The sequence below is a fragment of the Parasteatoda tepidariorum genome, chromosome 2, assembly GCF_043381705.1.
Source record: "Parasteatoda tepidariorum isolate YZ-2023 chromosome 2, CAS_Ptep_4.0, whole genome shotgun sequence".
NCBI lineage: Eukaryota > Metazoa > Arthropoda > Arachnida > Araneae > Theridiidae > Parasteatoda > Parasteatoda tepidariorum.
In genome coordinates, this window is record NC_092205.1 from 96,758,802 (window position 1) to 96,786,329 (window position 27,528).

The window sequence follows — 27,528 nt, forward strand, 5'->3', positions numbered from 1 at the left end:
AAATGTTATCTAATTGAAAATGTTTAAGTATTATGTAAATTAAAATTCTACTATTATGTTTTGATAAGACCGGGATAGCCTGGTTGGTAGGGCACTGGGACCATGTCCAAGAGTTCGATCCCTAACGGCCGACGACTCCCCCGTGTTGTAAATGGTGACTGATGCGCGTTAAATCTGTCGAGTCGCAAAGTCCTCCATGTTCCCATAACAAATCAATTCCACTGGAGGTTCTGATCCAGGAGTTTCCTTGTCATCTGGATCGGTTTAAAATTATAAAACTACGGAGTTGAACATTAGTAGTCGTAAACCCAAAAAATTGGTTCTGCTGTTTAACGACGATATAAGATATTATGCTTTGATAAACAAGTTAAATTTTTACCATAAGTGTACAATACCATTGTGTTGATTTAACGTTAATAAGAAATGAAATTAAAAAAAAAATAATAATAAAAAATAATAATAATAATAATACAGAGAATGCGTAATATTCAAAATTATGAGGATGAAACATGGACCAACGGTGTTTTGACAAAAACACAGATTAAAACATCAAAGCGGAAAACGACATCAGCCCACAATTCCTTCATTTAGTTGCTGATGGTGATTGCTGATGGTGCGAGGATCTTTTGATTATTATTTCGTGGTGGTCGGAGTTTAGTGGTCTCGAACAACAGACCATCGTCAATTTCGAGCTCTGCTGCATAAGAATGTAATATATCACGAGTTCTTTACGCAACAATCCCTTTATCTTTTTGGTTCAGAAAATATTTGCTCTACCATATGTTAAAGTAATTNAATCTGTCGAGTCTCAAAGTCCTCCATGTTCCCATAACAAATCAATACCTCTGGGGGTACCGATCCAGGAGTTTCCTTGTCTTCTGGATTGGTTCAAAATTACAAGGCTGCGGCGTTGAACTATAGTAGTCGTAAACCCAAAAATTGGGTCGACTGTTCAACGACGGTCATAAAATAAAATAAAATCTATGGTGATTGAGCCGCGATGGCTCAGGGGATAGAGCGCTCGCCTTCCAATGAGGCGAACCGGGTTCGAATCCCAGTCGATACGAATTCATCATCCGGCTTACACTGACCACAGTGGTGATGTGAAATATCCTCAGTGGTAGACAGATCATAGTCCCCTTGCCGTCAGACTAACCGTGGGAGGTTCTCGTGGTCTTCCTCTCCATGTAACGCAAATGAGGGCTTAGTTCCATCAAAAAGCCTTTTACAAGGCAAAATTGCTCCCAGGAGTTACCTTGTCTTCTGGATTGGGTTCAAAATGACAAGGCTACGGCGTTAAATATTACTAGTCGTAAACCCAAAAATTGGGTCGGCTGTTCAACGACGGTTATAATAGCTGCTGTAAAATAAAATAAAATGTATGGTGATTATCTATACCTGGGCTTCTTTAAGATTTTCTTTTTAGGTTCAGGATTCTTTTATATTGTTCATACGGAAAATAGTTAAGCGACTCATCGAATACAAAAATGTGATAAATATCAATGGAGATATGACTTAAACAGGATATTCTTGACAAATAACTGTGTCATTCATGTACTTGTTTCGTGATTTTTTTTTAACGGAATTTTTTCATTTGTTCGAGTGAATTTTTTTTGTAATCTAATTTTATCTGAAGAATAACATCGGAAGTTATTATTTGTTTATACATACATGTTTGCTAATCCGCGCTATTTTATGTGATGATTCATTTCACCTGTCTATTCTGTAGCTTCTGAATAATTGGTATTCAGCGTTTAGGATTATATCAATTATTATTCCAAAACACCTGTTGTGCAGGCTGTAAGCATATGCTAAACATCAATGACTTAAACACTTTCACGTAGCAACTCACACGTTCCAAAAAAAAAAAAAAAAAAGAAAAAAACTCAGAATTCTGAATAGCCGTAATCCGGTAAATATGGTCGCAATAGTTTAGTTAGGGGAGGATCCATAATTTGGACCCCATTATGTTAATTTTCTTTTCTGCGTATATCGCCATATCTCGAAAAATTTTTGCACACAATTATAAAATTCTTTATCCAAAGACAATTCATTGCAAAAAGTAAATTTTAGTAAATATTTTTATTATTTTATTAAATAATAGTCGAAAAACTTTCAAGTGAACTGGTAGGTATACAATTTTTCACATAATTTTAAAGTATGAAATTTTGCATGACTCAAAATTTTACAAGGTACAAAATTTTCGCGAAATTGGTTGAATAGTTCCTGAGAAAACGAATTTTAAAAATTCGGTTTATTACAAGCTATTCAATCGATTTCATTCAAATTTTATATCTTGCCATGTAAAATTACGTACTTTAAAGTGATGCAAGAAGTTGTATACCTTACAATTTAAAATTTTCTCGACTATAAATTAAATTTTAAAAAAATTATAAATATTTACTAAAATTTATTTTTTGCATGGAATTATCTTGGGATAAACGAATTTCATAATTGTGTGCAAAATTTTTCAATTCGCTTAAAAAGTTCTCGAGATGTGGCGAAATACGCTAAATATAAAATTAACATTATGGGATCTGAACTTTGAATCGCTCTCTTGACCAAACGGTCGGGACCCTATTTCTTAACTTGCGGCTGCAAAAATTCGAATCAATCTTGAAAAAGAAGTGTTTATTTAGAGAAAGTACGTTTTTGTGCCTAATTTCGTAACTTAAAATATTGCCAGCCTTAATTATAGCATTTTTGAGGTTACCTTCTCGAAATACTAAGACTGAATCCTAGAACGTGGAGATCAGGTCATTAGATCAAAAGTTATTTTAAGTGGTCTTTTTTTCTTCTTTTTTTTCCACATTGCACATACAGGAGTGCCCCATGGTCATTTGGGGGGGGGGTACTTNGGGGGGGGGGTTTTTTTTTTTTTTTTTTAAATATTTTATGTAATTTTGTAGTTTTAAATCTGTAAATTAGATATTTAAGGAATATTTTTGATTATTTGAGGAGTCATTTTCATAATGTTTGAGGGGGGATAATTTTTAAAATCTTTTTTGGTGGGGGATATTAATGTTCAAATTTATTATATTATCTATGTTCTACTTTACAATTTCGAAAAATAACAAATAAGAAGGTCATTTACAACTTGTGGTTAAGTTTGAGGGACACTAGTTTTTTTTATTTTATTTATTATTATTATTTTTTATTTTTTTTGGTGAGTGGAGGTGACGAGTTAGATTTCCAAGTATTTTTTTTTTTTTTAAATGGANTTTTTTTTTTTTGAAGGGGAGGATTCTTTCCAGCCATCTTCATTAAATCTTCATCTCAAATTTCAAATTTTACATCATAAGACAAGCATCAGAACCAGTGTAATTGTTGCATTAGTTTTCTTTCTTTTTTTTTTTTTTAATAAATTTTTTTAATGGGTATTCTTTAAAAATAATTTTTAGTGCCGTTATTATTTTGCTAATTTTTATTCTATCTTTATTACATTCGAGATTGATGCTGGAGTTTTTGATAGAAATCTGAGTTTTTACGCAATATATCCTTATTTTATTGCGACTACATAGTTAACGAATCTCTTTTCAAAGATTATATTAAAAGGGAAACTCTTCAATTTTGATGTAAGAATGAATTCCTTGGAACCAGTTTGTGAAGAATTGGAAAGAAATGCCAACATTGATGACGTAAAGGATCTTAATAGGGACATAAGAAAAAAATGTTTTCCTGAATACAATGAAGAAGAAGAGTTGGAAGCAAAACAGAGAGATTGTGTGTTTTGAAAAGTTTTATACGTATAACCACTTAACTTAATCAACCAGTTCTCTTGGTTTCCTTTTTGTTTTCTTTGTGTTTTATCAATTGCTAACAGCATTAGCAGCTACAAATTGTTCGGCAGAAAATGCTTTAAACAAAGTTAAACTTATAAAACTTTTAAAATCCGTCTTGTTTGAAAATTGATATTCTCAAAAGTATAAAAAAAGAGGGGGGTGGGGAGCACAGGCTAAAAGGAAAAAGAAAATAAAGTGTTATATAAAACCGCACAAAAAGAACATCGCAGCGCAAAATTGTGCCTGAAGAAATTAAATATTATGAAGTAATTAAATATTATAAATTAAATAAATATTAAAAAGTAATTGAATTTTACTTTAATGAAGTAAATATTGATGAATTAATTAATATACAAGGATTTGTCGGAAGTTAGTGAAAAGAATAATTTTATATTTCATTCTTTTTAATACATTTATTTTACCCACTTATATGAACTTTAAAAAAATTTTAATATCAATATTAACACTTACCATATTGTGATATGAAAATCAAATAAAAAATTTACTTTCGAAACAAATAATGGAAAAAAGAAATTTATAGTGTGATGAGATGTTTCATTACTTTTGTAAATATTTTTTAATTTATCATCAGATTAACACCCAAAATAAGTACTGATAACTGATTCATAATATATGAAAATATACTGTCGTAATGGATTCATAATTAAAAAATTATAAAATTTTAAAGCAATTTTTTTTTTTAAATTTTCAATTTTTTTTTATTTTTTTAACATTTTTCATAATGTTTTTGTTTTCTCTAGATGTTTTCAAAATATTTTTAACAGTGAATCCAATGGAGATAAATCAAATATGGCTCAAAAATTGCTACTTTAATTAAAATTTTGTATGAATTTTTGTTGTTGTGCGGAAATGGGGGCAGATTGTTCTAATTTAGGAAGGTGTTCCACTCAGCCTTGAGGGGAAACACCCCTCTGCGTATAGATGTTCTCCTCGTCTCAGAACAAGAGATTGCGCACAACATACGTATATAATGAAAGTCAGGGTTGGCAAAAGTCATGATTTTTTTAATTAATTTATTTTAGCAACTGAAGCTTTGCTATTATATGTAAATATTGCTTTATATCATTTTTAGATAACTAAAGTACCTAATATTTCTTAATTAAAATGGGTAAAATAATAATATAATTGATGCCAAAAAAATCAGTGAATAGATAAAATCAGAGTTGTTTTTATTTTAATTCTTCACTTTCATGCATTTGTATTGTCTGTTAAATACCAAATGAAGAATAAATTTTTTAATCCAGAAAACAAAAAAAGGAACCAGTTTTTCTAAAAATATTTTTACAAAATAAGTCTTACTCTGTTCACAACGACACATTAAATAAATTTGAAAAAATTCTTACTTGTATGTAAGTAAAGGAAAACTAGATATAATTGAAATAAATTTATCAAACAGCAAATTATTTAACATAGTTTGAAAAGTTTTAATTTTTAAGTTCCTCTTCACTTTTATCCACAATTAGTCTATTTTGAACAACAAATAATAGTTTGCTTACATTACTCTATCTCATTATTTCTATTAAAAAAAGCCTTCAATGCCATTGATATCTAACTTTTTAAAATATTAAATCACAACCACAAAAATATTTTAACGAATTATAAATTATACAGTATAAACATGAAATAATTTTGATTTTTAATTTTTTTTTTAATTCGTATTTAATTTTTAATTTTGATTATACAGTACAAAAATGAAATAATTTTGATTTAACGAAATAATTTTGATTAAATTTCTGATTTTTGATTAATTAAATGCAAATGATTTATTTTTTTTAAATCGGGTGATATAAAATCTTGCTTAATCTCTCAATTTTCTACTCTAGATTAGTTTACCTTTTCATATCGAAAATGTATACTCTATTCCGATTTAATATGGGAACCGCAATTGCTCAGCGGATAAGGCACTGAGCTGTCATTGTAAAGGTCCGGGGTTTGATCCTCAATGGCGGCTTCAAACCCACCCAGTTTCCAATTGATAGTTATCTACTTAGCGTTAGGCTGAACACAATGCCACAGAATTTGTGGATCCTTAACCTCTAAGACGCCCTTGGCCGGCAACTGGCTGTAGCGAGATTGCTTTTGTTCACTTACATACAGGGCTCCGATGAAATAATGGAAACTCCTCTGTACTAGCTCATTTTTTTCTTCTTGTTTCTAAAGACATGTTTAAAGAATTATGTTAAAACTTAGACGTGTTAGGATTTTTCATCATGCCACTAAATATTTGAGGGACCGACAATAAATTACGAACTAAAGAAAAAAAAAATTAACACCCTAGCCTTATTACACCCTAGTGCTTATGTCAATAACGTTGGTTATTATGTGCAATAACTGCACAAAAATTCGTTAACCTAGCTTAAATATTTACGGAGATATGGGCATTTTTTTCCACTTACGTTTTCTTATCATTATTTCAGAAATATTCAATAAAATTAAACAAAATTCTTAGAGTAATTTTTTAATAATAATAAAAGTAATATTTTAAAATTTGAAAAAAATTCGTTACAAATTGCGCAAGATATGAGTATTTAAAGTAATCATTTCATATAGCGCATGCGCAGGAAACATTTAAAAAAAAAATTTTTTCTTCAAAATTTTGTTTAGAATTGTGTTGGGTAACTTATGAAAAAAAAAAAATCCAATTTGAATATCTTGAATTAGTTAAAAGTTTGTGTCAAAATGTTAACAAATTATGGCAGGATTACGCACTAGTCGATCAATGTTTCTTTTTTATAATAACTTTTTAAATGAAATTTTAGAAAATACATATTTTAATGTTGCAAGATTTTACATCAGTATTTGTTCTATTTAATTTTATAAAGCACTTTAACCAATTAATTCTTTTCTTTTTTTGTATTCTATTTTTTTCTTCAATTTATCCAAGATTCAGGTACACCGATCTTGAATCCATGGGCGTTTTTGGACATATGGACAATTTTACAAAATGAGGATCTAATTTATGGATTTTTTTTTCTTCTAAAAATATTTTATGAAATTCTTTATTTTTCTTAAATTATATATAAATCTAACTTAATTTTAAAACTTAAAGGACATCTTAAGTATTAAGGTCTTGATGGGTACTAGCTCCGAATGCCCTCAAATGATTCGATCCTCGCCAAGGACAGGTTCCACTGTGGAAATTGCTTTTGTTGCTTAGTATATTTTGTTCATTCTTTTTATATTTACTTACAATTTTTTGCTTTTTAATGATTGTTTCAAAAAGTTATTTGTATTTGGAGGTATTAAGTTTCTGCCGCCTGTGTTGGCAAAACCTTTGATGGGGTATTAATTTTTCCCGGTTTGTTTTTCTTTCTTTCTGGCAGAACTTTCTAGACTGTTGCTAATCTAGTAAAATAACTATTAACTTCCGCCTAGAAATAACGCCCACCTTGATCAAAACTGCCTTTCGTGTTCCACACATGTATGCATTCATGAGGGTGAGGGGGTTTATTGCGCATGACTGAGATGTCCAGGCGCTCTCTTTGGGTTTTCTTTGCTTCTAACTATCCACCCTGTCAGGGCCCTGAGGGTTGTTGCCGACAGAGTCAGTCCATCATCAAATATAAGCACGCACGCACACACATACAAAAATTCATTCGCACATACCGGGATCTCATGTACACATGCTTGCATCCATGCATAGAATGCAGCAGGCGGGCCGAGTTCATTGTGATCAGAAGAGGGCCTTTCGTATTTTCTCTCTCTTTCTGTCGCTCCTGAATGTGATTAGAGACCAACTTCGGAGAGGGTGATCCTTGGCAGCATTAGCGATTAATTTAGGCTGTGGTATTTCGTGTGTTTTAAAAGCCTGCTGGGAGAAATCGTTTGCTTTTCAATATGGCGGAGAGAGCTGCTGCTGTTCACCTTTGCCAACTTTTCAGCGAATATATAAAGCCCTTTTATCCCCTTCCTCATTTCCGGAGCATCACTTCCTTTTTCCCTCTCTGATACCTTCCATTCCGATCGCACCTTCATTGGCGGCCAATTAATTGTATTTATTCGGATATTTTGATATAAAAACTATTCATATTAGTTTTATAACTTACTTTAAATGACTCTTGCCCTGAAAGAAATGAATTAAAATTAGGTTTAACTAATAACATAAATTTAAATGAAAAAAAAGTGTGGGTGCTTCTCTCTAAAAAAAAAAACCTTTCAATACTTGATTTAAATGGAAAGTCAAAATTTATTGGGTTTTGAACATAAATAAATAAACACATCTTTTAAAAAAGATTAACTTCACCACAATCGAATAAAATCATCGATTGATTTAAGGAACTTTATTTTACTCTTTTAAAAAAATTAATGTTAAAAATAAATTTTTAAATGAATTTTTTGTACACATTTTTTGTTTTTAATATTTCGATTATTTTTAATTAAAAAAAATGAATAAAATGTGCTCTAAGCTTTGTTAAAGTCTGGGTAGTTGATTGCAAAATGGCGGAGTGGATTTTGGCCAACTTTCCCCATGCAATAAAAGCTCTTAAACCTTGCTTTCACTTACGTTTGCAAAGCATTACAAATTTTCCCTCAAAACTTATATTTTTTTTTTAAATTTAATTTATTTATCTTTTCATGTAGTTGTATTTTCTAATTTATTCCACTCAGATTCATCTTCATTGGCAGCCAATTAATCACCTGTTTGACATAGAATTTATTCCTGTCATTCTTAAAGTAAAAAAAAAAAATATATCCAATAATAAAAAGTAACCGAAGTGTGTTGAAAAACGTACCAGTTTGTGGTAAGTTGAATTGCTAACATAAGGCGAATCTAAATTGGTTTATAAAATATTTATTTGGTTGAGTCATTTATAACTTACTCATTGAAAATATGCTGGAAGACTAAGAATATGTAAATTAAGTTGAATTAATAACATGATTTGTATCAAACTCAAAATAAATATTAAACTTTTTATTTATTCGGCTTTATCATAAATAACTCAATTTTCGAGAGAATACTAAAAGAAATAATCAAGAGTATGAAAATTAAGTTGAATTAATTACATGCTTTACGGCATGTTTAATATAAAAATATTTATTAGGTAGAGTCATTTGTTTTTGGATTATAAATCGTTAAACTTACAATTCGATCTCATCAAACTACGTAAATAACACAAACGTCATAATCTATTATCTGAAATTAATTGGTTGAAGAATCCCTTAAAAATATCGATGTAAAAAAATTGTTATATTTAATTAAAGTCGTTTGTTTTATTATTCTAGTTTTTTCGTCTCGTAAGTAGTATAAACTGAGTGATTGGTTGCGAACGTTTTTGCATTTTCACAAGACTTCATATTAATGAAATATCAAATGAAGCTTTTTCAGTCAGTTAAATGAAGCTTTTTTGATAAGACAGTCTGGTTGCTAAAATAATTTACTTCGAATTGCCAACTTCTTTTTTAATCTAACATGCTCTAATTTTTCCGATTATACTAAAACTTCTTAAGAGGCCATTCATAAATGGTGAATAAATTGTGACAGTTTTTGTGACAAGAAGGAGAAAGGGGACAACAAATAGTATAATGCCGCATATTTTGATTAAAATTAAAATATAGTCAAACCCCGCTATAGTGAACGAAATGGTCGCTCCCTTGCCTTACTATACACATATATTATTTTCTGTGGATGTAATGAACCAAAAAAAGAGAGGAATTTCGATATCATGAACTTTTTTCAGCCTTCGACTGATTTTTTTCCTTCATTTTTTGGTGGTTTTGAAATTTCTACATAAAATACGTATACCGATTATTAAAACCATCTAGTGAGTGGAATTAGGCATAAGCATTTTTTCTTGATTGCTTCTTCTATCTCAGTTTCCCATTCCTAAATAAAGGCCATCCCTAAATTTTTTGTACCACTAAGAGTAATAGAAAATAAAAGTTAACACATTTTCTGATAATACATATTGATTTTTTAATAATTTTTGTATTTATTTTTATGAGTCATATATTTAAATAATGTGTAATAGAAGGGAGCAGTACGCATACAGAGATGCCAACTTGCTCCGGACAGCAAATAAATATTTTAAAGTGGTAGTTTATCAATTGTGATTCTTGATTTAATACATTCAAATTAGTAGATTTTTATCCACCACTATTTCTAAATAATTCAGTCTTATATCATTCACAACTTCTTAGCAGTTGCGTCATTCTGTGCCTTTTAAAAAGCAAGCAAAAATAGTCAAATATTTGCAAAATTTAGTTTGCAGTTATTTACCGTTTTTTTAAAATTATTTTTGCGTGTCCGGAGCAGTTGGCATCTCTGCGGATACAGTGAACCAAAATTTCGGTCCCTTGAAGTGTCACTATAGCAAAACTATTAAAATTCTGTTGATTTTTTTTCTCATATTTTACATCAAAATAAGTGCTCACCTTACCATAATTGTTGTTATGGTAAAAATGTCTCTAAAAAACATATCTAGTTATAAAATTAAACTTGAAATGTGATTAATGATGCATGTTTTGTTTCTGAACCACTGGTATATGTTTAAATAATATTGTGACTTAACTACCACTGTAAATATTAAATACCAATTCACTAGTATATAAGACATGTTATCTCAATTCTAGATAGAGGTACCTTTTGGTAGAGGAAGCTTGAGGTAGTCGATAAGTAATACCCTCCATGGTGACCTGCTGACGTGATGTGAGCTCGCCAACTGCGATGGATAGTCCACATTAAATAGTTGATTTGCTTAAAATATAGCGCCCAAAATAAAACATTTAAAAAATCCGGTGAAGTTAATAAAAGTCCCACGGCCAATAAACAGAAAAAAAAAAAAAAATTATTTAAATAGTTAAATAAACAAAAAAAAATTAAGAAAGAGTATAATGAGCTAAAATGATTTAAATAAAATAATTATCGACTATGTCAACCTTCATCTATCACAAGGTACCTCAAGATAGAATCAGGTTAACGTGTTTTATATACTAGTGAATTGGTATTTAATATTTATAGTGGTAGTTACGCCACAATAGAATGCTTTTCACATGTGAAGTATATTTTGTGGTTGAAGTGAAAGAGATTGTCAAAAACATGTGAATTCATTCATGGATTTCCACTAGCCATGTCATCTTCAATTGGACAGTTTTATTTATTAATTTTTTACTACATGTAATCAATGCATTTATTAATTCATTTCACGCCATATTAGTGAATTTAAAACTGCTCACTACAGTAGATGAGAAGTCATTTAAATCGTTCCTTTTGATTTGAGAACAAAATGTCGGTGAGAGAGGAAGTGCTGCCGCGTCAAATCAATACCTCCTAGAAAGGAATCAAGCCTCACGACGGGTTACTATAGGCGATGATGACGTAGTAGAGTTAGGCCCAGAGGGAAACCAGTCAGGGTAGCTATTTTTACGAAAAACTCCGAATCTGATCAAACGAGCCATTGGCGATATTCTCAAGTATTATAACCTGTGTCGGCATTCAGCCAATTGGCGAATATTTTTGATTTGAATTTGTAAACAACCGTGTGTGTTCTGGTGTCAACGTTCTTCGTAAAATTTATATTTATTNGCCATCCCTAAATTTTTTGTACCACTAAGAGTAATAGAAAATAAAAGTTAACACATTTTCTGATAATACATATTGATTTTTTAATAATTTTTGTATTTATTTTTATGAGTCATATATTTAAATAATGTGTAATAGAAGGGAGCAGTACGCATACAGAGATGCCAACTTGCTCCGGACAGCAAATAAATATTTTAAAGTGGTAGTTTATCAATTGTGATTCTTGATTTAATACATTCAAATTAGTAGATTTTTATCCACCACTATTTCTAAATAATTCAGTCTTATATCATTCACAACTTTATAGCAGTTGCGTCATTCTGTGCCTTTTAAAAAGCAAGCAAAAATAGTCAAATATTTGCAAAATTTAGTATGCAGTTATTTACCGTTTTTTTAAAATTATTTTTGCGTGTCCGGAGCAGTTGGCATTCCAACCAAAATTTCAGTCCCTTGAAGGTTCACTATAGCAAGACTGTATTAAAATTCTGTTGATTTTTTTTCTCATATTTTACATCAAAATAAGTGCTCACCTTACCATAATTGTTGTTATGGTAAAAATGTCTCTAAAAAACATATCTAGTTATAAAATTAAACTTGAAATGTGATTAATGATGTATGTTTTGTTTCTGAACCGCTAGTATATGTTTAAATAATATTGTGGCGTAACTACCACTGTAAATATTAAATACCAATTCACTAGTATATAAGACATGTTATCTCTATTCTAGCTAGAGGTACCTTTTGGTAGAGGAAGCTTGACGTAGTCGATAAGTAATACCCTCAATGGTGACCTGCTGACGTGATGTGAGCTCGCCAACTGCGATGGATGGTCCACATTAAATAGTTGATTTGCTTAAAATATAGCTCCCAAAATAAAAAATTTAAAAAATCCGGTGAAGTTAATAAAAGTCCCACGGCCAATAAACAGAAAAAAAGAAGAAAATGATTTAAATGGTTAAATAAACAAAAAAAAAATTAAAGAGTATAATGAGCTAAAATGATTTAAATAAAATAATTATCGACTATGTCAACCTTCATCTATCACAAGGTACCTCAAGATAGAATCAGGTTAACGTGTCTTATATACTAGTGAATTGGTATTAAATATTTATAGTGGTAGTTATGCCACATTAGAATGCGTTTCACATGTGCTGAAGTGAAGTATATTTTGTGGTTAAGAGATTGTCAAAAACATGTGAATTCATTCATTCATGAATTTCCACTAACCATGTCATCTTCAATTGAACAGTTTTATTTATTTATTTTTTACTACATGTAATCAATGCATTTATTAATTCATTTCACGCCATATTAGTGAATTTAAAACTGCTCACTACAGTAGATAAGAAGTCATTTAAATCGTTCCTTTTGATTTGAGAGAACAAAATGTCGGTGAGAGAGGAAGTGCTGCCGCGTCAAATACAGGTCAGAGTGGGCGTCATTTAATCCTCCATCAAAAGCAGCAGAAGAGAAGTTGAGTAGGAATCGAATGGGAGAGAGACTGACTACCTTTATTGAACGCTCCTTGTCAGGATGATGCTGGATCGAATACAATGGGGTCTCGGCCATCTTGTTGTTTTCAAATTCACTCTATATATCCGAAGAATAGAACAATTAGAATAGAAAGCCATTGATCGGAAATTGCCATTCTTCTTTCTTTTTAATTGAGTAGGGGAGAGTGGGGTCAATTGTAACATTTTTTACTTAACTATTTTTAACTAACAAAAAATCTAACATTTTATTAGTATTAATTGACAGACGAGTAAAGTAGACTATTCTCTACTAGAAAGAAGAAAAAAACCTTATTTAAATGTTATTATATTGGTTATTAACAATTTTTGACAGTCGTGCACTTGTTACAATTGTCCCCACTTACGGGGTCAATTGTAACAGTTCATAAATTCAACTAAAACATAGTTAATTATACATATTATCATAGTTGTGATATATTTTTTTATTGATCAAAATAGTAGTGATATTTTAGGAGTAAAAATAATAATGAGCAGAGACCTAAAGGGTTAAACTTTTAACTTTAAGGGGTTAAAAATTTTAATTTATGCTGTGAAAGGTGACAAATAAAATAATGCACATGCAACATAATATAAATGATATAGGAAACTATTGGTGGTTCTTAAAGAGTTAAGTAATGGTTTGTAAACATAAGATTATTTATTTTCAGCTGTTACAATCGTCCCTTTACTTATTGTTACAATCGTCCCCAAGACGCCATTTCAGCTTCATTTGTTAAAAACAATGCTAGTTAATTAACAAAACTAATTTTTTTTTTTTGAAATGTTAATTAAGGTGTCCACTTACATATTCGGTTAATAATTTTTATTTGTTTAAACAAAATTACTTTGTTACAATATAATATTCTAATACCAAAAAAAGTACTTACGTAGCGTGAAAATATCTTTTGTGATGTAACTCTTTCAAAAGTACATAAAAATGGTTGCCAGCAGGGGTGTACATGTAGATTTATTAAATACACCTTGTGCGCCCCCTAGGGACCAAATCTAGAACCCGACATTCGAAATTTTTGCTCTGTTACAATCGTACCCTGTTACAATTGACCCCACTCTCCCCTACCGGTTATTTTTCTGCTTAGCGGCTTTATTTTTTACAATTCTGGAAAGTATTATATAAGGGTATGAAAATGAGGTAATAATATAATTAATAAATATAATTAATATAATATTAGCGTGAAGTATCATCAAAAAAATCATTTATGTACCTGGCCAAATTTATTCGACGCACTATAAGAAGAGTATGTCAAATCTTAATTATCAGGTGATACTATACAGCTTATTGTTTTTACGAGACTTTGCACTTGCTTATGTTCGTATATCAATTGTTTAAATTAGACGATATACAATATAAATTAGACGATATATTATCTAAATATAAAATTTTTATTATATCAGGAAAGACCAAATTATTACACTACATTGTTTTAATAATGTTTTGTACGAGTTTATATGAAATACTGGTATATTTTTATGGGGTTAATCATTGTTGTAGGTTTGATAGTTAAGATATCGGCTGAGAAAAAAAATAGTTTTAGATTAATTTTTTTAAAAAATAGACCTTATGCAAATTATATATTTGACATTCAAATATATAATTTGCATAGATAAATATAAATCATAATATAAGCATATCAAATATATAATTTGCAATGATTAATTTCAAAATTAATCATTAATCATTTGAAAATTAATCATGAAATTAATCATGATTTCAAAATAATTTCAAATTAATATAATCGTCATCAAAATAACATCAAAATTTCTAATGTTAGAAAATAATTATAATCGAAAATTTTTAGTGTCCATCTAAATTATTATATTTTGTTAGGTTTTTTTTTCCCCTCCAAAAAGGAAAAAAATTCGAACAGTTCTAATAATTTAAGAAAATATGGTGTCGTTTATACTTACATAAATTTTATAAATTTTATTTTCTTAAAAAAGAATTAAGAGCTGGCTTTTGCGGGCGTAACATTGCATTATATTCGCAACACCCAGTTTGAAATATTTCAATTTTTTTTTTAAACCAACGAAAGTTGCTAAAAATTGGCGCAAGTGTCAAGACTTATTTTAACAAAAATTATGAATAATTTTTGTTCGATTTCTTTTTAGTTCAGTTATGTGCCTTTAAAGTCAGCGAAAGGGGGAATGTATTAATTTATTGTTGTGTGGAGCAATTGTTGATTTATTTATCATAATAAAATAGGGATGACGAGTGAAAGTGATTTAGCATTAATTACTCCTTCAGCCAAGAATCTTATTTGTATATAGTGCTAAGCCAAAGATAGATTTTCAAGATAGATTAGACTTTTTCAGGTTGAAGATTTAAGATCTTTTTGCACAGGGGTATCGGGTATGTATTTTCACTAGCCTAATATTTGATATTCATTAGTCAGTGATTTTTCTTCTTTGTGTTCTTATCTTGCACCAGTCTTAGTTTAAAGCATCAGCTACTAAATCACATAATACCGTTTACAGGAAGCACATAGCTGATATTTTGATTTCTATAAAACCCTACATTAGTATGTATTTAATTTCTACTTAATTACTTTTCACTACGTTTAATATTCTTTTTTGTTTATAGCGAAGTCATGCACTATTTTATGTTTTTACTTATTAATCTTGTTATTAATGTCTTAGAAATTATTTGAGCAATTTGTTTTTTTTTTTAGTTTCTTACATTACTCGCACTTATTTATTTGAAATCAAATTACGGAATTGTCTAAAAATGTAAAGAAAAAAAAAATTCTTATGTATTGTTTTCGTAAATGCTAATGTGCTTATTTAAATAAGGTTTAATACTACTTAAAGCAAATTTTATAAAGTAAAAGTATTTATTTTTCTCGATTTCCACCCTTGCCTTAAAGTAATGTCATTTGAACACGTTATTAAGATTCTATCTTGGAATTTGTACTATAAATATCGTTGTAAAGAGTGAAACAAACGTCGTGAAAGATCGAAAAGAATGAAGAATCATTTGATTAGCTTACCTATATTGCTTGATACTTTTTACGTTTGACGCAGCATTGTCGATACCGGCTCTTGTGCTTATAAAACTCTAACTCAACTCGAATATTCGACTTCATGCTAACAATTTCTTTATATGCTTCATAATTAGAAAACTTTCAATTAACTTAAATTATATATATTTAGCTACTTAACACTTTCATCATGGTAAAAGTGCGCCTTTGGCTTGTAGTGTGCCTACCACTACAAAAATACAATTCCAATTCACTGTATATAAGACATGTTAACTCGATTTTATGTTGGGGTACCTTTTCATAGATGAATGTTGACATTGTCTCGATGACTCTCCCCTCATTGGGGAACCGGACGTGATTCTATCACAGATAAAATTCTGGTGGGGAATACGGTAGTGTGCCTATACCACTACAAAAATACAGTTCCTTTTCGCTGGTATATAAGTCTCGATTCTATGTTGGGGTATCTTTTCATATATGAATGTTTACATAGTCTATATGACTCTCCCCACAGGCTCAACTTCTACGCTAAAATTGAAACAAAACGCAAATTTCTTTAAAACTTGTTTATTTAACTTAACAAAATAATAATCAGTTGAAAGCAATAACAATTCTCATTTTGTGTTTACAGGTTAACTAAATGTTAATAAAGAAGTCGCTAGAAACGCTGTATATTATTGAAAAACTTTTTGTAGAGGACGAGTTATCTCGTCTCTAGCGCTCAGTGAATATTCCTGGAAAATGAGTTATCTCGTCCTTTGTGATGAAAGAGTGTTAATAATGCTATTTTCTATTAGTCTGGTTATTATAGTCTTACAAATTATTTAGTCACGGGATTTTATTTCTTATTATCATCTCATCACTTCTCGCATTCGTCTTATTTATTATGTCTCGCAATTTTTTCATTCGAATAATAAAATAAAAGAATTTGAGCAGTAACTATTGTCTTTAAAGTAAGGAAATTACCTAAAGTATTGTTTCCTCGAATTCTATTGTGATTATTCAAATGAGGTTTAATACTATTTAAGAAAGATTTTAGTTAAAGTATTGATTTTCATCAATTTCCTCCCACACCTGAGGCCATTTGGGTTAGTTATCTAGATCCCGTCATTGATAACTATCAATATCGGCCCCGAAAAAGAGTGGAGGAAAATTCGTTTTAATGTATTTTCGCGTGGAAGTGTCGTCATAAAGTTGAGATCCAATGACGTACTTGTCTGTCCGGCCATCTTGACTGAAAACCACCGTTAAGTTTCTTACCCACCCCCTTTTACTTCTGATCCCCCCTCCCTCTTTTAAATCGATCTGTTCCCTCACTCTTCCTATATACAACCCAATCATTCTAAATGCACGCGCAACTACTACAACAAACTACTACTACGTTATCGTGTGACGTCAGCAATTGCCAAAACTACTGCATAGCTACACCATAAGTAAAATCAATTCAAAAATTGTAAACAATCCTTTACTATTAATTTTAAACTATACTGGAAAAAAGAGAGGAAGGTAAAGGTTGGAGTTAAAGTGCCAAAAATAGCAACGTAAACATCTCCCCTTTTCTTTTTATTCTCATCTTAATTAACTATTTAAAGCCTCCTACGCACCATTTGTTAGTAAAAATCATTATTTTCCTTTTACTACTCTAGAAATGTTAAAAATAATAAATTAATAAATAAAAATAAAGTAATATCTAGCGATTTTGGATAACCCGGAAAAATCAGAAAAACTTTTTTTGGAAAGAAAAAAAAATCAGATTGTTAAATTGAAGACGAAGAAATTTTAAATTTCTGAGGAAAGGATTCCATATTTTTGATCAACAATTTTTTAAAATTTATTTATATATATATAGAGAGAGAAAGAGATAGATATAGATAGATTTTTTTCCTAATTTAGTGGGCAGTAGGAAAAATAGATTTAATCAAATTTCCTATTTTAATTTATTTATATTTAGTTAAAGATAGTATTTTTTTATGTAAGTAAATAAAATAGTATAATTTATTTTATAGTAGAATATACAAATTATCTGCGAATAAATTTTAAGTAAGGAGTATTCTAATGTTATGATCTAAAAATTTAGTTTAAATTTGTCTAGTTAATTTTATACTTAAAATTTTACTAATTTGTAAATTTAAAATAAATGTCGCGAAAAAAAGTGATTTTTGAGATCTAACATAAAAATGTGGGAAAACAAAAAGTCCAGAAATTTGCAACGCATCCTGATCAGAAGATAATTTCAAAATTTTACAAATCCTTATGAAAAAAGAAGGAAAAAATATATTAGCACTTGTAATCTATTAAAATTTTATCTTGATATTTAATTATCTAAGTATATAATATATATGCAATAAAGGAAAATGAAAATTGAATAATTAAATATTTCAGAACCTTAAGTTAGCGGTATTATTCCTCGAACATAAAAACGCTACTTTCAATAAAGGAAACCTTGTTAAACCTGCCTGGCGCATATTTCACTTGCTTAAAACCCATAGAAAAATTAATAAATAAATACTCTTATTTAGGCTGTACATGTATATTTTTCCAGTTGAGCTAGGCGATATTTCAAGAAATATATAGTATTACAATAATTATAGAATGCTACTTTCAATAAAGGAAACCTTGTTAAACCTGCCTGGCTCATATTTCACTTGCTTAAAACCCATAGAAAAATTAATAAATAAATACTCTTATTTAGGCTGTACATGTATGTTTTTCCAGTTGAACTAGGCGATATTTCAATAATTATAGAATGTGCTATAATTATCGAATAGAATAATATCACGAGCGTTATCGACAACATTTGACATTTATTACGATAATATCGTGATTATTTGCGATAAATTTAATAATCGAATACGAGTTTATCGTGGAGTGTTAAAATTTTATACAGTTACCGAAATATTGACTGAATTAAAATTAGTGTATTATGGAAATATCCATATTTTCAAAGCGATATAGTGCGATATTAAAATTCCATGTCGCCAAATGCTACTAACCCAATATTGAGCTGCAGAAAGTACCGGAAGTGACTTTTGATCGGCAGTTCCCTGAAACGACGGTTCTAAATTTTAAAATTTTCATCTTAGCATTATATTCGAACTGTACGCATCGGGAATATGTATTAAAAACTTAGTCACGTGAATATTTTTTTATGTGTGTCTTATTTTAACTGAAAATAAAGTGTCCTGCGATCGCACAGTAGTGGCAAATCTGTAAATTTATTTGATGCGCGCCTGACCCCTTCCTTCCACAAGGCGTCTTCTTCTTGAACTCTTCGAAAGCTTTCTAGAGATCAATATCGGTTCCTTTCAGTGCACGTAGCCTCAAATCTTAAGGAAAAAAATATGTCCGATGCAGAATTTCTTAAAATTATTTGTTGACTTAGACAGAGAAGAATTTTTCTTTTGTTCTTTACACAAGTCCTTAATTTTCGGTGAATAAAATAAATTTTTTTTTGTAGATTTCGTAATAATACACTGCTTAATGTAAATTTTCATTTTTAAATCTCATTTTTTAAGCATCTTTTGTAAGGAAAAAAAAAATTATAAATTTTTTTTCTCTCTCCTGATAAATTATTTTTCAAGGAGTCATTTCCAGTTTCGTAAACTGTAAGTTAATAATGAAAAAAAAATATATTTATACTTTAATGTTTCGAAAGTAATTAATTAGTACATTTTACTGAGGCAACTAAAGGAATTATCGCTATTAACTCCTGTAAATAATTTTTAATGTTCAATTTTTGCTTGCAATTTGAAAGACAAAACTGTTACTTCTAAACTAAGCTGCATTTTTTTTTTAAGAAGTGCCGAAAAAAATCCTAACTTTCGAATGCATTGAGTTTTATATAAATTAGTTGTTTTTTTAGTTTGATAAAATAATTGTAAACTTTTTTTTAAAATTAAAAGAAGATATCTAGGAAATTAAATATCTATTCATATGCTTACAAAATATGTATAATGTTTTCTAAATATTAAAAAAAAGAAAGAAAAAAAAATTATCAGCTTTGAACATATTGTCCCATTTACGTGTAATAAATATAATGAGTTTGTCATTAATATGATTAATTTCGAGCAATTTTTTATTTTTTACCTAGGGAAAAAGTTTTTTTTATTGTGTATAAATAACTTACAACTTCTTGAATAAATTTTTAAACTATATAAATTTTGATGTAAAAAAAAAAAATTTTTTTTTTTTTTTGAGAAATTTAAGAAAGCAAAAGAGTTGCACCTTTTGATCCTCGAATTGATTTTGCATCAAGGATTGCTCAGAAATTGCCCAAAACCGGACATTTAAAACAATAATAATAATAACCTGAAGCAAACAGTTAATTACCCTACTCCTAGTAAGTGGTAAAAAGTTGCAGCGGTCAAATGAAGAAAGAAACTTGCTTTCTAATGTATCGGAAATAATACTTACAGGTATTATTTCCGATGTACTTTTTTATTTTGACGAATAGGACGCAACCGAAAAGATAGGTTCCATAATTTAGAGGTTATGCGGATTTTATGCGTAAAAGATACACCACCAGTCATTAGAACTAATTTTATTGGAAGTTGTAATTTTTTTAATAAAAATTTCCATTTTTACGTGCATTTATTTACGCACCTGACATTTCTATCAAGACTGTTAAGGTATTGGTTCCTTTGTATTGTTTTAACGCTTAATCAAATATAATTAATCCCAAGACGATAGGTCTAATAATTTAAACGATATAAGAATTTAATGCATAGAGAGTACAATTTTGTACGTGCGAAGTCACCTGCTTTTTAACGAAGACTCCTGTATTTTACGACTATCTCAATCGGTTACCTGTATATTCTCAAATCTCTCCGTATTTGTTAAAGAAATTTAGAAAAAATAAATTAATTGGTGATAAAATATCCACTGATAGCCAAAAATACTTCTTTTATTCTTCAACAGATGGTGCTAATGCCAGTACTGCAGTATGTTGAGTGTTAATTGTTTAAGTCGACCGTGGTAGGCTCAGGGGATAGAGTGTTTGCTTTCCAATGAGGTAAACCCAGGTTCGAATCCCAGCAATGACTAGTCGATATGCATTCTGCATGCGTATGACCTCAGTGCTGACGTGAAATATCCAAAGGTAGACGGATCACGGGATAGAGCACGCTTGTCGTCAGGCTAACCGTGGGAGATTTTCGTAGTTTTCCTCTCCATGTAGCACAAATGCAGGTTAGTTTTATCAAAAAGTCCTTCACAAAGGCAAATTTCTCCCACCACTTGATCTAGGAGTTCCCTTGTCTTCTGGATTGGGTTCAAAATTAACAAGGCTACGGAGTTAAACATCAGCAGTCGTAAACCCAACGTTGGGTCGGTTAGAAAAATCTCCGTTATTTTATTTCTCCAATGTTGGCACGTATGCAGTTTTGTACGCGCATCCATTTACGTATCATATTCCCCTTGTTCATAATTTAGGATGACTGCATCATCTACAAATGATGCTCAGTTAGGAAAATTCTCGACAAAAGAGTGAGAATACAAGGTGTTTCGTAATGACTGTCTTTAATATATAATTCTAGAATCCTTATCAACATTAAAGTCAAGAAGGTATGGAATTCAAATGAGAAAGAAGCGAAGAACACTTTCGAAACCTGTCGAAAAACTTCTGATGGATGGTGGGGTGAAAAGCATCAAAATAAGTTTAATTGTCAAATGAAACTTGGAGGCGTTTCTTATGATCTGCCTGTAACTTCTGACCGTTTCCTCCGGCAATTAAACGGGTTTTGATATTTTTAGTTTCACCTCCTTCCTTTGCCATATTGCGATGCCGTCATTTTTTTCTCTGATTAAATATCAATTTACGACTCTCAACGTGCATACTTTTTTTAAACTTTTTTTATCTGAGGGATTCTAAAAATGTATATTAAGAGCGGTCATCACGGAATACTCTGTTTATAACGCATGAGTTTGTTTTCTATAGATATTCTTTAATTTTATTTATTTACTTCCAGATGACTTTTCCGCCATGAAACATTTTGTTGGAAGGAATGCAAAGCTTTATGATTGAGAAGTAAGTGTAATTTTTTTGAGTTTATTTAACTGAGAACAAATTAATTTAAAACTTATATTTGAGTGTTGTTGATAAACATGAGCATGCGTAAGTTTGATAAATAAGAAGCATTGTTAATCCTTATCCTTTTGAATAATTCAGCAGGAAGTTATATCTTTTTTCTAATCTCATCATTTCACAGTATGTAAATAAAAGTAATGTTTTTTTTTTTCTTCATTTGAAATAAAACGGTTCCATCATTTTTATCCATAGTTTCAACAAGAAGATAACAAATTTGTTTTTCACTTTAAATTTAACTCAGTTAACCTATTTAAAAAATCCTCTTTTCACTAAGTGGAGTTACTTTTCTAAGAGCTGCAAGAGTATAGATAGCGCTCAGGGTATAGAGTGCTTGCCACCCAGTGGGGTGATCGATCTTGCTACCAGCAATGACTGGTCGATACGAATTCCGCTCTAGGCTCTCATCGACCATAGTGCCGATGGGCTAACCATGGAAGGTTTTCGTGATTTTCCTCTCAATGTTACGCAAATGCAAGTTGAATCAAAAAGTTTACCGAAAAGGCATATTAACCCCAAAGCTTGAATCAGAACTTCACTTGTCTTCTGGGTTGGGTTCAAAATTTACCAACCTGTGGTGTTGAGCATTGATAGTCATAAAGTCAAAATTGAGTCGTTCAAAATTTACTTTACTAAATTTATAACTTACTACGTAGTAAAAAAAAAAAATTATTCATCATTGTTTGTTAGAAATTTCCTAATTGTTGAATCTATTTAGCTTCAAAGGGTATGTATTTTAGTTAAATTAACTTGACACATGCACTCAAATGCATACAACTTGTTTTGAATTTAATTGGAACGGTGATGTGTCCTTATGCGAACATATATGATGCGCTTAAAAGCCGTGGAAGAATTCTTATGCAATGAATGCAGCTTGAATTCTGATAACATCTTGTGAGAATAATTTCGCATTTTTAGGATGTCTGTGATTTCATTGATTTAAATAATTTAAATTAACTCCATATATGAAAAATTATCAGTTTTAATGAACAAAAAACGTTGCTTGAAAAAATTTGAATTTTCTTCGAGCAACAATATAATTTATAGAACAAAAAATCCCGATTTTATATGTTTTTAATTACGATAGTAATTAGTATTTATTTATTTTGGAAAAAGATTTTGTTGAAATAGAATTAGATTTTTTGTTTAAACATTAGAGTATATTTTAAAGATTAATGCAGATTTTTTTGCAAAAGTTTTTAAAAAAAATTTTATAGCCTAAAAAATTTCATAGTGCTTAAAAAATTATAATAATTTTAATTTAATAAATATATATATATATATATTTTTTAAAGAAAAAGATGTGTTATTGATTGGCAATATTGGAGAAATAAGCATATGAAGTCATTTGTTTAATCACTTAAAAGTAAAAAAGAAAATTGCAAAACAAGTGATAAATAATTAGCAAACTTTTTACTTACTTGTTAAATGACAGTTATACTTGCTCTCTCATTAAAAATCGTTAATTTTAGATTAACATCGATTTCGGAATAAACATTCAAATTTTTTTTTGAAAGCAGGAATTTTTAATATAAGAAGAAAAAAATGATTTTGTAAACCCTAATTTTAAAGAACTCCATAATTGAGTGAAAGATGTTCCTAGTTTTCTTTGTTGTATATTCTGTAACACAATAACCTCGTTATTGTATTATTTATTTACTGTTGCATCTTTAATTGTTGTACTTTTTACTTCGCTTTACGTACTTTTTACTATTATGTAATGGCACATTTTAATTTTCTTCTCGATTATTTTAAACCGTATAATTTCCAATTATTTCAACTTAAACTATGCTTTAACTGAAATAAATGACAATTTTCTAATAAAGTAACTTAAGTTCCTCCCCCCGCCTTCCTATTGATGTTATAGTTTGTCTACAGTAAAAACTCTTAGTGTGAAATAAATTACTGCACTTTTGAAATAAGATCTTTACTAAGAACGGAATTTTTCATAAAGAATTGAAAATGAATCGCGATTTTTTTCATCCTATTTTTCACTAGTTAACAATGATACATTTCTATGCCATTACTTAACTTTAACTATTCATAAACTTTAATTATTCATTTGCATGCATAAAACATTTTTTTAATGTAGTATTACAGTTTAACTTTATTGTTGTGATAATTATAATTAATAATATTTAATAATAATTAATAATATTTCAATTTTTATTTATTTCATTAAATTTAACTAAATATAAACTGAAGTTCAAGAAGTATCAATTAAGTACAATAGTACAATATCAATTAAGTACAATATCAATTAAGTACTAGTAAGTACAATTTAAGTTGGAAAAAAAAAACTATTTTATAACAGATAAATTGATTTTTATTTACTCATTTTTAATTTCCACCCGAAAATATACTAATTTTCAGGTTTAAAACGAAAAAAACTAATTTAATTCCTTAAAAAAAATTTAAAAAAAAACATTGAGAACCATTCTAAGAAAACCATTGAGGGTCAAGTGCGATTTTTAAGGCGACGTGGCGACCAGGATTTGCAGATTCTTACTTTTATACATTCACATCATCTTTTTGTTCGCTTATAAATTAATATCTTAATATACTTGTTATGTTGCATTTACCTGTTCTTATTTTGCTATTCATAAATTGTTTGCAGCTTCAATTTATAAATGAATCTTTGAACTACATTTATGTCAAATTGCAAAATCTTAATAAAATGTTGACCAAATTTTGAAAGATTGAGAAGTTGTAATTGTGTGGAACCAGGGTCCGACTTAACCTAATTAGGGCCCTGGGCAAAAAGTTCTTTGGGGAGGGCCCCTCTGCTTCACTACTTCATAAATGAAGAACCGAACTTTATGAATGTGTTTAAATTCTCACCTCATTATACATATATAATAACAAAATTGACTAGAACCTAAAATAGCTATAAAGTCTCCCCTCCTTCAATGGTCAAACGAAATATCATTTTGCTGATTTTCTGACAATTCTGTGCCATCATGCCGAATGCAGTTTTCTGATTGTTAACTTTGTCTTCTAGCTGCGAAAATTTCATATCCTTGCTGACATTACGGCAGAATTCAGCTAAATTTTTGCAGTTATGATGGCTCAATTAAGCCAATCAGAAGCCTGTATTTTTTGTAAACATATCGCATTTTGCGGCATGTAAAAATACAGGCTTTTGATTGGCCGAATTTCTATATCGTTAATTGCGTAAATTTAGCTGAATTCCGTACTAAAAAGTCATGGATTTATGAATTATTGATTTTTTGTATTCATACGATAGATTAATGAAGAAGCCAACATAAAACTGACGGATTTTACACTGTACTGGTATTTTGTTTAAAAAAAAATTATTAAAGAAAGAAACCTAAAATAAACTCTCTATTCGATTTAGGGTCCCCCTCTGATGTGGGGCCCGGGGCAACTGATCCGTATGCCCCTGCCTTAGTCAGGTTCTGTGGGGAACTTAGATCTTTTAACATTTTCAGTTACGTTTTTAAGGTTTAGGATTACAATATTATCTAATTTTATTGACATTAGTTTGAAAATAATTATTAAATTTCTTACTCTATATACATAATTTTTTTAAAACAAATTCTATATGCAGGGCCGCGCTATGCATCATTTACTACCACTGAAGAAGGACAGTTTCAGCTCTAGGATTAAAATTTCATTTCAATTCAATGAACACGATAATAAGCACATTAAATTCAGTTATTTATTTGTTTTTATTTCCTTTTTATTTATTTTGTATTTACAGGAATTATTTTTTGACCTGACATGGTTACGTAATTTGGTATCGCTATTTTGTTTTTGGAATACAAAATTAATATTTGTACTCATAGCTGCCAACTCTACTGGATTTTTCCAGTTTCTCCTGGTCTACTGGTTTAATAAGAATTTCCCTGGTTTTTGTACATTTTAGAAAATTCCCTAAAATTGAGTAATTTTCCGAAAAGAAATGCCTATTGAGATAGAATTTTTGCACTGTTTATTGCTTGAATATTTAAATAAGTATTACTAATGCAATAATGAAGTGACCCTCATTCATAGAAATCAGTTTAAAACTTTTTTTGTTCTAAAATGTTCAGTTTATTTTTATTCAGAACTCCGTTTTTAAATTAATTAAAAAAATCTTAATTATTTCTTATGAATTAAATGCCTATTCAAAATTACGAGTAAACATAATTCACAAAATTTAAGCCTATTTTAATGCCGATCATGACTGGAAAATATTGCGGTTTTTCTATTTTGATGTCTGTAAAAATTCCCTATATGTAAAATATTTAGCACATTTCTCAACAGTTATGAAAACAGCTATCATGTACAGTTATCATGCCGATTTATGTTGGCAGCTATGTGTATTGAAACTAATATAAATTTTATTTAAATAGGTTTAGGCTCAAAATATTCTTTGTAAAGAGTCTGTGAATGATAAGAAACAAATTAGTTCAAAATTTGATTATGTAATTAGTTCATGTTTGTTGTAAATTTAGTCATCAAATTACTAACATTACTGGTCCGTGATAAAACAATAAAATATTTTACCGGTCCTTTCACTAAATCGTTTTATGCGGAACACTGTTATGCATCCCTACATTTAGGCTTGAATTTATTTTTTGATTCTCCCTCGTCGTTCGATTCTATATACTTTACTACCCGATCAGACCTTTTAAGTTCCTAAAATAATTTAACCTCATTGGTATTTGAATTATTTTTCTACAAATGAATATTTCTTTAAAGGTTATAAAAGGATTCCAACAGAAGTTAATTATTTGGTCAAATTTAAGACTGGGCGGGTATTTCTATAAGAGTGGGAGGGCGTGCGGCGAGGAAGTGAGGAGGAGGAATGGGGGTTAGTGAAATTATAAACATGGCGGTTTCGCTTGTCGAATTCTTGGCTAGCTCGATGTACAGTGTCCTTTGACACCAAACTGGTTTTTCTAAAGTAGTTTCTTAAAGATATTTTTTTTCTTCTTCTCAAAGTTTTTTTTTTAATATTATTTTTATTTTTGTTTATTTCATTCCTCCTTCCCCTCCCCTTTCTTATCATCTATAGGTTAACGTGTTCTTCTCCCCCCTTTTTTTTATTTTTTTTTATCTATACATTTTTTCCCCCTCAGCCGTTCTGTGTGTCTATTGTACGATAAGTTGGCGTTTTCTTCGCGATTTCTGCGAATGAACCAATGGCAAACGATTTTTTAAATAAAATTTTCGTTCAGTGAGTGAAATTGGTGTATCTAGGAATGGAACGTGGGATTTTTATAACCGGAAGTTACTTTTCGCCGTTTCAATGCTGTAAGTATTATTATTTCCCCTAATTTTTATTCGCTTCGATACAATTTTTTGATGTTAAAACAGGTTTATATGATTCTTCTGAATAAACGTATAAAATAGTCAAGAATTTGTGAGCTTACAGCCCGCGAATACCAGCTTCACATATTAGTAACTATTCCGTTACAGTTTAAATTGATTATGTTGCATAATTTGTAACGTATGAAACTTACTAAATGTTTATTCGAAGAAACGTAAATTATGTATATAATGTAATCGAGTATTTTAGTTTTAATAAATGGTATGAAACTTTTCCTTGAAGCTTACAACAAGTGGCGTATTTTTGCTCCTTAGATGTCCAACTCATCGGCTGATAGTA

The 27,528-nt window shown here is 29.7% G+C and overlaps 1 protein-coding gene across 6 annotated transcripts in view; it reads left to right on the top strand.

Annotated features, from left to right (window-relative positions):
- Positions 1 to 27,528, top strand: part of LOC107447736 (serine/threonine-protein kinase tousled-like 2) — a 136,881-nt gene that overhangs the window by 45,272 nt on the left and 64,081 nt on the right. For 5 of the 6 annotated variants that reach the window (XM_043050517.2, XM_043050516.2, XM_071178064.1 and 2 more), the window contains one exon: positions 21,796 to 21,854. In XM_043050517.2, the coding sequence (XP_042906451.1) occupies positions 21,832 to 21,854 (23 nt within the window). In that variant the 5' untranslated portion in view covers positions 21,796 to 21,831. Of the gene's footprint in view, positions 1 to 21,795; positions 21,855 to 27,031; positions 27,174 to 27,528 lie in introns of those variants that run through there. The other variant, XM_043050519.2, reaches the window with a different exon arrangement.